Source organism: Plectropomus leopardus, chromosome 3, assembly GCF_026936395.1.
Source record: "Plectropomus leopardus strain MGB_pleo_1.0 chromosome 3, ASM2693639v1, whole genome shotgun sequence".
NCBI lineage: Eukaryota > Metazoa > Chordata > Actinopteri > Perciformes > Serranidae > Plectropomus > Plectropomus leopardus.
The window spans coordinates 33,554,229-33,566,563 of NC_142178.1; the positions used below are offsets into that span (position 1 = coordinate 33,554,229).

At 37.9% G+C, this 12,335-nt stretch overlaps 1 protein-coding gene across 8 annotated transcripts in view; it reads left to right on the forward strand.

The window, feature by feature from the left end:
* rgl3a (ral guanine nucleotide dissociation stimulator-like 3a) overlaps positions 1-12,335 on the forward strand; it is an 81,362-nt gene that overhangs the window by 11,943 nt on the left and 57,084 nt on the right. For all 8 annotated transcript variants that reach the window (XR_015775767.1, XM_088073893.1, XM_088073903.1 and 5 more), the window contains 13 exons: positions 3,695-3,739; positions 3,912-4,081; positions 4,681-4,841; positions 5,044-5,355; positions 6,062-6,165; positions 6,500-6,584; positions 9,014-9,067; positions 10,295-10,381; positions 10,484-10,516; positions 10,660-10,781; positions 10,890-10,985; positions 11,750-11,885; positions 12,010-12,267. Coding sequence is in view for 7 of the 8 variants with exons in the window: in XM_088073893.1 (XP_087930019.1) it covers positions 3,695-3,739; positions 3,912-4,081; positions 4,681-4,841; positions 5,044-5,355; positions 6,062-6,165; positions 6,500-6,584; positions 9,014-9,067; positions 10,295-10,381; positions 10,484-10,516; positions 10,660-10,781; positions 10,890-10,985; positions 11,750-11,885; positions 12,010-12,267 (1,663 nt within the window). In the remaining variant the exon portion in view is untranslated. The remainder of the gene's footprint in view (positions 1-3,694; positions 3,740-3,911; positions 4,082-4,680; positions 4,842-5,043; positions 5,356-6,061; positions 6,166-6,499; positions 6,585-9,013; positions 9,068-10,294; positions 10,382-10,483; positions 10,517-10,659; positions 10,782-10,889; positions 10,986-11,749; positions 11,886-12,009; positions 12,268-12,335) is intronic.

Consider the following 12,335-nt stretch of genomic DNA (forward strand, 5'->3'; position numbering starts at 1 on the left):
TGTTAAGACTCTCAGATGAAAAACAACATATATATGAAGAACATTAACAATATGTCTTTGTAAATTTGATCACATAAATATGAATTGGAGGTTATTATGAAGCTGGAGCCATTAGTTTAGCTTGAAGACAGGAAACTGGAAACTTGAGTATGTTGACATGTTTTCTGCTCCTGTAGTTTTATTTCTTGTTTTTAACTTATTTTTTACGCCTAATTTTTAGTAGGTAGGTTGTTTTCAACATGAAGTTTTTAGACAGCTGTTTTGACATATTTATTTTGAGAGACAGCAGGAGTGTTTCTGGTGTCCCTCAAACTACTGGTACTCATGGAAAGGAATACTTCAAAAAAAGGAGGAGCTTGTAACCAAAAAACAAAAACAGTGGACAGTGGTATAAAAGATCGAGGTCCAGGCACTCAAGATGGTTTAAAAGCATAAAAGACCTTTAATTCATAGGGCTAGAAACATTGAAAATCACCAACACGTATCTGCTTGCACCTTTTTCCGCCCAATCCTAATTCCATCCTGAGGAAGTTGCAGGCCCATATGTGTTGGTGTATTTTTACTGTTTCTGGCGACGGATACTCAACGACAGCTGACTGTCCGCTTGGTGTGTCAGGGCTCTCAGTGTGGACATGGAGACTTTTGAAAGCAATGAAACAATTAGCCACGTTTGCTTCCTGATTGGGTCTTATCAGTGATGGCAGCTAGGCTCTCGCACCTTGACCATCCTTCTTACGTGGGGTACTCCTTTCCCATCGCCACGGCTCCCATTGGCGACGGATAACGGTCCTTGCCAGTAACGCTCTAATGTGACACCACATTTTAAAGACTCCCATTCTGTTCTCCGCCGTCTTAACAGTTCCACCGTGTCGTTGATCCAAGCAAAGAAATCTCTGGTCTTACTTTTCGCTGCATATATTGTATTTTCTCCCAAAACATGAGACATCACCGACAAAGTAGACAGTTTAATTCTTGTTCCCGTTCACATCAACGTGCAGAAGCCACAAAGAGATTTAAGGGTTTTTATAATTTCTTCATAGCCAATTGGCATCAATTTCCAGCGTATGTTACTTTTAGAAAGATTGTCACTGTATGCAAATACGATGGAGCGTAGCCAGGTTTTACAACATGCCAGATGCACACCTCAGATTTCCAAACATGACAGCTATTTCAAATCTTTGGTGCGTCTCCTCAGCTATTCAAGAGGCAAAGCTCTGTTGACTTCTTATTATCATAAATGAAACAAAGCAGTCAGGAGTTTTGTTTCATTCCAGTGTGATCCTGACTCCACCCTGCACACCCAGCGGAGGTGCTTATGCACCTGCCTGAAGCTCTGTGACCTGAAACACTCATTTAATTTGCCAGAGTGAGGAATGTAAATAATAAACTTAAGGGTTAGACACAGAAAGCTTCTTTGGTTTTCAATGTTCCACAACAACAGAGGAGTAAGTGGAGATTTCCTAAAGAAGTCTTTTTTTCTGCAACCTTCCAGGTATTTGTCTCTCTCGTGTCCTCACTTCTGTTGAATGTACTGCACATGGCTGCCTGTGTGAAACTGTGGTCATTAGAGCTGTTCAGTTGATGTATTATTTGTCAAACAGTCGCCCTCATATCTGTGGTGCTGGTGGCAACAGGTTTCCTGTGAGCTTTATTCTGAGGTCAGCCTGGGATGTGTTTTTTCCCTCTTTTGCCTTAAAGGATTCTGAACAGGATGTAACATTTTGTTGCTGTTGTTAAATTGCAAACTGCATACTCTGTAACTAGATAGGTGATGCATAAGTAACAATTTATTTCTTGTTTTTTGATCAGAATTTCTGCAAATGCGTCAGCATGTCAGTTATGGATGCACCGATTTATTACCTACGCATTGATATCGGCGGATGTTCGCTTTGTTGACTGCCATTGGCTTATCAGCAATGGCCAACGTTTTTCTGTTGTGTCAAATATATTTTGGGCAGGCTAAAATGCAGGGCTGGAGACTAAAGCCTCATTCCCACTGCACAAAAAAACCATAACATCCACTAACATTCGGCTTTTAATGCGATTAGACTGCGTGTGATCAGCATTCACACCTCCAGCTCCGATCAGCATTGATGGGAACACAAAACCCGTGTGAACGCTGTAATTTCAGTTCCTTAACTGGCGAGATGCAATGATGTGTCAACACTAATTACCATCCATCTCCTCCTAAGCAGCACTTAAACACCGATCTAAATACATCTGCACCAAGTTTGAAAAAAGGGACTGAATAAGAAAAAAAAAAGAAACCACTAGAACGTTTTTTAAAGACTTCTGCACCTGCTGCTGTCTACCTTCATCTGCTCTCCAGCCTGTCCATGACATCGCACGGACACACTAACAAAACACACATACACACAAAAGCTGACAGAACAGCAGACTTGTGTGCTGCAGTTTATGTTCCTGGCAGTGCAGTCTTTCGCCTGTATTTAGCGGGTTTACCCGTGTTTGAAAAACCCGTGTGTACACGCTAATTTGATGGGAAAGGGGTATAACAGTGTCCTTAAAGTTCACGGGGACAACAGAAACATGTGAGACGAACAGAGTTGTTCCCAGGATACCTTCAGGAGGAAAACACACTGTAAACTCACTATCAACATGTCAGGGGATACACCCTATTTCTTTTGAGTTACGTTATGTTGTCAAGCTCTTTTCAGTAAAATGAGTATTCGGCAAAGGTCAATTATAATGTTCTCATAACGTGTTCAAATGTTACCTAGTAAATTATGGTTTTAAGCAAGAAACTTGAGTAAATATAGCTGAATTGAAGGAGAAATTTGATGTTTTCGAAGCTACATAAAATAGAGAGGGAATGATAATGTATATAGTAAAAAGGCTTTTGAAGCAGTTTTTTTTATAAAAGATGTTTTTCACATGAGGTTACATTAAAACTTTTTATTTTTTTACGAACAACACCACCAAAATGATATGGTATCAACAACTGGCCAAATTGTTCTTTTGAACATTTGTATCTGTAAAATTCACCAGTGTCAGTATGCTTCAGTTCAACAGCTTTTATATTTTTTATGATGACATAAATGTTCCCTGAGGATGACATCAGTCTGTTTACGCTCGTCTCTCTGTGAGGACACAGTGTCTCTGCAGACACTCAGAGCGTTGCTAGACATTTCCACAGGATGGACAGTTATAGCGGATCTGGCGCGGGACTTCTGTTGTTGACAGGATGTTTACTGTCACCATGTTCTCCCCTCAAGTCATGATCGTCAAGTTCTCAGCTTTTTTTAAACAATTTTATTGAGATTTCAAGCATATACCAAAACATGACTCATACAGTCACAAATTGCCGACAAAGACAAAGAAAATAAAATGAACAATAATAATTATAATAACATCATATTATAAATTAACTGAAATACATAAATAATTCATTAATTATTATTATTATTAATAACAATAAATAAGGTAAATAAATGGTCAAGTAATATAACAAACATCAAAGTAATGGAATAGAATGAGATAAAATTAGATAAATAAATAAAATAAAAGCCAGGATCGATACTTCAATGTTATCTTTAAAGCATTTCCTTTTCCATCAGTGATACATTATTCGTTGGCCATAAAGGACATAAATAAGTCTCAAATACAGACAGACTCCTTCTGATTACCTCTGAAGTTTTCACCTAATAAATAATTGTGTTTACCTTTCTCCCCTCAGAGATGACTCAATGGCCAACCTGGATAAAACCATCTGCCCGCGCAGGTGAGTGTGGTCACTCCTCCGTTAGCAAAGATTGGTTTGGATTTGTCATCAGTCCAGATTGAGTTTGGATAATTGGGTGTGATGGAGTAAAACTGCATTGTTCCATGAGTCCACAAATAAGTAAAAGATTGTGTCTTTATCCAGTACTTAATTTTCCCCATCATCCCGTCAGTACCTTACCCCCGGTGATCCGGCTGTGGCTGGAGGAATACAGTGAAGACTTCCACGACCCCCCTCAGTACCAGGCCCTCCGGCTGCTGTGCGTCCACTTACGGCATCGCCTTTGCTTCAGACGCTTGGCTCACACCGCCGAGACGCTCCTCAAGAGGCTCCAGGAACAAGGTACAACGTAATACGAGATTATTCTCAGATACAGAATTAGTTATTTTTATTGCTATTATTAACTGGACTGTACAGATGATGGATTATAACAATCAGTCCATCAGACCATAATGGTATAGTACTTTTTATTTTCAACATGCACACAAATAGTATTCATTAAAGCCAGAAACTGAAGAAACGCTACCATAAGTGAGGAAACACCACAGGTAAGACAAAAGCTACAAATAGAAAGTTAAAAAATAAATTGAAAAATAAATGGGGAAAAAAAGGTAAATGGAGGGATAACGGGACAAAGTAAAATGACAAATAAATATTAAAATATTAAATATGATAAAATAAAATGTACTATAGGAAGTAGTAAAACTAAAACAGACTAAAATATTTAAATAACTAGTCAATAGATAAATAAAGTTCAATAAAAAGCCAAACTAAAAGTCAGGTCTTGACAGAATGTGAGATAAATAATTTAGCAAAACAAAGTATTCACCGTGAAGTCAGTGAACTGTGATTGTAGATTTTGTCCCCGTTGAACTGCAGATTACATAAACTTCTGTGTGTATCCTGTTTCGTTGTCATTTATGATTTGTTGTGTTTGACAGATTGCAGCCAGCCTGCGTCACAGCACGCCAATGAATCATCGCAGCAGGAGAACAGAGAGCAGGAGGACGGAGGAGAGACGTCCTCTAAGGAGGAAGACAAACGCGACTTCATGGACTTCCCTGTGAGAGAAGTGGCGGAGCAGCTGACCCGATTGGACGCTGTAGGTTACATCAACAAATATCTCTCATATCTGTGTTAATGTGGATCACTCGTTCACACTGCGTCCCCCTCTGTGTCCCCCTCTGTGTCCCCCTCTGTGTCCCCCTCTGTGTCCCCTCTGCATCCCCCTCTGCGTCCCCCTCTGCGTCCCCCTCTGTGTCCCCCTCTGTGTCCCCCTCTGTGTCCCCCTCTGTGTCCCTCAGGAGCTGTTTGTAAAGGTCGTGCCCTTCCACTGCCTCGGCTGCGTCTGGTCCCAGCGTGACAAGAAGGAGAACCGACACCTGGCGCCTTCCGTCCGCGCCACCATCTCCCAGTTCAACGCCGTCACCAACCGTGTCATCACCTCCCTCCTCTGCCCGTCCTCACCCAGCCCTTCCACTTCCTCTCCCATCTCATCACCCAGCTCCTCCTCTACCTTCCTGTACCCCTCCACGGCCCCGAACTCACCGCGCTGCTTTCACACCAGCCCCGCCCACAGGGCACGCATCATCGAGAGGTGGATCGCGATCGCTCAGGTCAGGGTCAAAACGACATCTATAGGCGGGTTTCCTTTAACCTTCAAATTGTGCAAAATGAAATTGTGAATATAAATATATATCGCATAAAAGTTTTCCACTCGCATGAGGTCGTATTTTAGGCAATGGAAAAAGCCATTTTTCACGAAACTGCGATGGAAGCACTTTTTTGGCTTTTATAGGTCACATGATGCTATGGCTTTGAGCTTGTCGTTAGGAACTGGCTCCATCGGGTGTGATGCAGCAGGCGCTTCAAGAGGTGTTACAGCGTCGCATAACTCTTCAAAAGTTTAGCAAATCATCCGGAAGTTTTGAATCGACAATTTCTCTGTAAAATCGTGAACTATCACCCCCCAGAAATCCCTCGTATGTGGCTTGCTTTTCTATTATCGCTCACGTAACACGCCAGTGTTGCCTTCGATTGGAAATAATGTCGGTTAGTGCGGTGGCTGCAATAGAAATAAACCTGCTAATGCTTTGAACATCCATCGCCATGGTTACTGGGATGTTATCGTGAAAGGAGAAGTGGTAGAACATCGTTCAATGGAAAACGTTTTGTTTTATCAACATTTCTGAAATATCGCTTAAATTTTGCACAGATCTGTAATGGAAACCCACCTTATGTCATTAATTGAATTAAGTGAACATTACTTTTCTTAAAAGGTCACAACAGAATAGCATTTTCTGGTATTTTCTGCGTGTGCAGGAGTGCAGACAGATGAAGAACTTCTCCTCTCTGAGGGCCATCCTGTCCGCGCTGCAGTCCAACGCCGTGTATCGTCTGAAGAAGACCTGGGCCGCCGTCAGCAGGTCAGAAAACTGTAATAGATATGAGAGTGTGATAAGTGACCTTCACTGAAAACATTGGCTACTCATCTATCTGTCATTTATTTATCTTTAAGATAAATTATATTTAAAAATTAATTAGCTGCTTTGAATGAAGTCCTTGAAAATGAAAAAGGACTTGAAAGTCCTTAAATTTCATTTTGTAATGTGTTTGATTGCTGTGTGAAGCAGGTGAAGGCTGACGGAGAGTGAGTAATGATAGAAAAACATTTTTTTCCTGAGTCCCTTTTTGAGCCTGCAGTGTTGTTGAAGGTGAATATTGACTTTATCTGCTTTAACAGATGGTTTTTGTTTTCAGGGAAAACATGGCCGCCTTTGACCACCTGTGTGAGACTTTCCCCGATGAGAACTGTGTGCTGACCAGCAGAGAGATCCTGGTGGAGGTAACTTCACGTGTCTGTATTATAAAATCCATAGAATGAATGAACGAACATTTCCGTTTAAATCAATATAGCAAAATGGAGAGGGTTTTTTTTTTTCCCCAAATTCTGTTTATTGGTTTTTTTGTTCATTTTGAATAAATAGAATAAATATTTACAAACCCCATCCCACATAAAAAAATCTCACATGGTAAAAGGGGAAAGTTAAAAGAACTAACAACAACAGCAACAACAATAGTAATAATAATAAATAAACAATAATAATAATAGTGACAGTATTAATAATAATCATCATCATTAAAAAAAACCCACATCTACTTATGCAGCAGTGCTTCCATACGCACCATAACACATTCAGACCAAAAATCAAACAAACAAAATTCCTTGACTAAATAAAAATCAGAAATGTATAATACAGTCATCATCGTCACATTTTCTCTTCGTCTTAGCGAGAGCCTTTTTGCGTTTTTGTGCTCTTTCAGCTGTTGTAGCAGGTAAACTTGCATGTAAACTTCCATATAAACAAAACAATGTTCGGTAAATTTGGTGAGGTGAGGTTCTGCAGTAATGAAGAGACCGAGTAGTACGTTTTCAAATGAGCAATCCGTTACGTTTAAAATATTACCATAACTGTTATTACTCTTTTTATGATTTGATGTTTGTTGAACGTGCACTGTAGCCGCTGCTCAGCTGACAGAAACGGCATGCAGATGAGCGTATTTTCATATTTATGTCATTGGGTTTATTCAGTCAGACTAGAGTTGCTGATTGTTGGGACAGTGGACTTACAAACCAAATTAATTACAATCTTAAGTAAGTCAGTTTTGGTGAGTTTTATTTTGTTTCTATTAAGTTGAATGATGTGTGTTTTTCTATGAGTGAACATTAGTATTTATTCATTGAAAGAGAAAAACAGTTGTATTTTTTATTGTTTTATAAGATAAATCGGTGCAAGAATGAGAAGCCAAAACAAAGTTATGAAACTAGTGAACGTGACACACTTTACTGCACCACCAATGTATTTTGTCACTGTAACAACCAGCAACAATCATCCTTTTCTTTGCACCTGAGAAATGACCGTGATAACAGTTCAGCGTCCTATTTTAATGATTATATTTCTGTAACATAAACACACACAGGAGAGAAGGGACACTGATGAGGAATAAATCCTTATAGTCATTGTGAAAAGTGTGTCAGCTCTTGATGGGCGGAGAGCTTTTCACCTGACTGAGGTCGGTCAGAGACAAACTGTTGAATGCAGCTCAGTAAGAAAATAAACCGGTTGCTTGTGTAACGTCTGTCATACGACCTTTTCTTTTTACGTGACTCTTTGAGCTCTGCATGGTTAAAACAATACGTACTGTTATTTAAATTAGCTGAACTATTTTTAATCTTTATATTCAGTCAGTTAATCAGCAAAAAGTCAATTGGCAACTATTTTGATAATCAGTTGATCTTTTTTTTGTTTGTTTTTTGAATCAATGAAAAACCATCAGTGATGCTCTCTTTGAAAAGTTTCTGCTTTTCTCTGTTTCATATCAATGTAAAAATGTAAAAGACAAAAGAAGATATTTGTAATCAGAATTTTGTAACTGGTAAAAACTCCAATTGTAATTTCAAACAAAGTCTTTTTTTAATTTGTAAAGTGTCTTTGAGTACCTTTAAAAGAGCTATACAAATTAAATTTATTATTATTAAACTTTAGAGTGGAGTGATTCTGTATTTTCAATATGCTGAAAATATGTACTAATACTCAATGATTCATAAAACATAAAAAAACACTAGGTCAAAGTGTAAGATATGACAATAGTTTGTGAAATTTCCTTATCCCATTGACAATGATTAATTTGCCACATTAATAAATTAATTGACCTCTAATTTGAAGATGTCACCCTGAACATTTTTCACTATTTTCTGACATTTAATTGAGTTTGAAATTCATCAATTAATTGTGTACAGAATAAAAAAATAATTACAGTAATTGTTGCAGCCTTAGTGTAATATGAAAAGTATTTTATATGAACCTGTAATTACAATTGCAATTGCAATTACACAATGTAATGTCGGTAAATGGCCTCTAATCGTTGGTTAATTAGTAAAGTGAGTGTTCACCTGCCACTCTGTGTCCTTTGTTCCCGTCAAAAACTATCGGTATCGGTGTGTATTTAGTGATGTTATCAGCAGCCCAGTTTCTATAGCATAATGAAAAGGTCATTGTTAGCCGCCAGTACAAATAAAAGTGGTTAGTCGAGCTCTAGCTAACTGCAGAGACACCCTCCCACACCCAACAACAGCCTGTCAACAGACGTTCAACCATGAAGAGAACAATTATATAACCATTTGGCTCTGTTGGCATCTCACAGACTCATATTAACACCCTGAATCATAGCAAATGTCTTTGTTAAAAGAGTGTTTTTTTCTTTTTTCTGCAGGAGGGGACTCCTCCAGACGGCAGTGCCACCCCCGGCCCAGTGTCCAAAATCATGGTAAGAAAATAGTTGTCATTTTGTTTGGAAATAACCTTGATTTCACATTTACTGCCAGCCACCTAAAAATAATGGATCATCAATTCTACTTCCCTAAAAGTCACATGTTTTCAAGTTGATATAATTTACTAAAGGAGGCACCAAATTTTCAGTTCCCTCTTCTTCTTCAATCCGTTAATTCGGTTTCCACACTTACAACTGACATGACTGTTGGCCATCAACTTACATAAGTTAGTGGTGTAAACACTGACGTGTGCGCAGTTTCTCACAGTTTGGCAGTTTACTTAGTCCGGGTGGGGCTGTGTGTAAAATGTTTTATACCCCCCATACATCAAACCTGTATGTAAGACATGTCTGACCCGGAGGACTTTGGATTTGTTGTATTTAGAGTAGAAAAAAAATGTAGATATGTTTTAGCTTTATACAAATACACAGACAGTCAATAGTCAGTTTTCAATAAATTAATAAAAATAGAATAAAAATAAATAAATAAATAAAATAGATGGTAATAGGGATATGAAAAAGATTTAATTAAAAAATAGGGATGAAATAGCTGATGAAACAGTATAGAGATGTTAAAGTGTTACAAGAAGTCTGAGTAAAAATTAATAAAAAATAAATATATAAAAATAATCAAATAAACCTGCAAGATGGTAACAGCTTTACTAATAATCAAAGTTAAAACGGATCAATTAAAAGTAAATGAATAGAAATAATGAAATAAAATAGAGAAATGGTAAGTGATACAAAAAAAGTAAAAACTGATTAATTAAAAATACAAATAATGAAATAAAGCATAGAGACAGTTAAAAAAAGATTAAAAATTAAGAGAAAAAATATAAATAAAAATGAAATAAATTGATTAATAAAAAAGTTGATTAAAAATAAATAAATAAATAAAGATAATGATATAAAATAATAGATATGGTAATAGAGATACAATATAATCTAATAAATAATGAAAAATAAATAAAAGTAATGAAATCTACTTTGTTAAAATAGTGATTGTTTTTTCAGTTGTCTGCTTATGTTTCCTCTTCAGTTACAGCAAATTATTTATTTTTGATTGACATGACATTTACTGAGCTCAAAATTTTGTCCTCTTGGGTTCACCTTGCTCCTTTTTCACTTTGAGCTAATTTTGTATTTGAGCCACTTTTAGGAGTTTAAATATTTTGCTACAGTGATTGCCAAAATGTAAAAATGTTGCTTGACTCGTGTCTTCAGAGCTTCAGCAGTGGCGTCGTGCCGTACCTCGGCACCTACCTGACGGTCCTCACCATGCTGGATACAGCGCTGGCTGACACTGTGGAGGTGAGCGTACGTCAAACCCACCTGCTGTTTGAGTTTGCTCTGTTTTATGGTGCTTTTTATGATCATATCTGTGACACTGTTTGTTTTTTTCTTTTCTCACAGGGTGGACTCATCAACTTTGAGAAGCGCAGACGGGTAGGTGGCGCCTCCTTGTGGTTTCTCACATGAATCACTACAGCTGCTCTCAATTTCAAGAGCTGAAGTATGTTTAAATTTCCTGCCATATTCTTTCTTTCTATAATCTCATCTGTGCTCTGTTTTTTTTCTTTCCCTTGCAGGAGTTTGAGATTCTCTCTCAGATTCGGCAGCTTCAGGCTTCGTGCTCCCACTATAACCTCCCAGTAAACCCTCATATGACCGCCTGGCTGCAGGCGCACACACTGCTCACAGACCAGGAGAGGTGAGATAAACACCAACACGCTAACACCACTGTAATGCAAAATAACGACACTCAGGTGGATTGGAAAAGTTTTCATCATTTCTTCATTTCTCTTTTTGTCTCCTGAAGCTATGAGCTGTCTCGTGAGCTCGAGCCTCCAGTTGACCCGTGTCCAAGCTCCCCCAACACGTGGAGCAGCCGTCTGCTCACTAAGAAACTTTCCTCGTAAGTCTGGAAAACCCCCTCTTTCCTGTAAAATATAACCACAGCTGCCCTGTTGTGAAATTGTCTCCTGCAACTGTGTTATTTATTGAAAATTTCAGGGCATGCTCAGTGTCTTAGTTTAAATGCCCATTTCTTTACGAGTAAATATGCATAAATAAATACCTCTGTGCATGAAGATATAGAGGTCCGATAAAGGCAATAATAAAATATCATATAATGACAATATAATGATACAAAAATCTACATTAAAATTGATTAATTAAAAAAAATATATGATCAATAAAAGTAATAAAGATAACAATTAAATTTAAATAGAGAGATGGTAATAGTGATACATTTTTTAAAAGTAAAAATTAATGGATAAATACAGAAAAAAAAACACCTCTTTACAAGATGATAAAGAGGACCAATAAAGATAAAAAAAAATGAAAAAATAAAAATAAAATAATAAAGATAATGACATTTAAATAGAGAGATAGGAATAGTAATAAAAAATTTAAGTAAAAATAAATACATATAAAAAGAGAAATAAAATGAATATAATAATAAAATAAAGGCATGGTAATAGTGATACCATCTCTAAATAAATATATTTTTCTAAATACATAAATAAAAAATGCAAATAAAAACAATTAAATAAAGATATGAAATAAAATAAAGAAAAATATTTTAATATTTAATGTTGATTTAATATATCATACTATATATTAGTATTGTTGCTATTTTGGGAAAAATATACGACTAAACTGTGTTTATGTTTGCAGGTTGCGAACAGTCAGTGACAGCTCTCTCAGAAAAACCCACGCCGACCAGATAAGTGTGTCATCTTCTGGCTCCAGTAGTTCGGACATGGAGGAGCTCTCTGCCCCTCAGCCCTCCCCCCTCAGACTCAAACTCAAGGTGAGCACCTCCTGTTTTTACTGTCAGCGCGTGTGGACGTCAGCAGGGACATGGTTTAAAAACACAAAACAGGGATTTTCTACTTAGTTTGTTTAAAAAACTGGGAAAATTGTTTGTCTTTCAGTCTCTCTCAGGCTCTCTGCACAATGTCACAGAGGATTTCTCCTCCAGCTCCATGTCCTCCTCCTCTCCCAGTCTGTCCAGCTCCTCCTCACATCCAGACCTGAGCTCTTCTTCTCTGGTTCTGAGCCCAGAGCCGACATCGTCCAGCTGCTCTCCTCAGGCCCTGCTGCCCGTCTACAACAAACAGGTCGCTGACTCGTGTATCATCAGGGTCAGCGTGGAGTCTGTCAGCAACGGAAACGTCTATAAGAGCATACTGGTAGGAACAACGGTTGCGTAAACTGGTGTATCTGAGGTCAGCCAGCTTGTTTGAAGTTGTCCCAACAC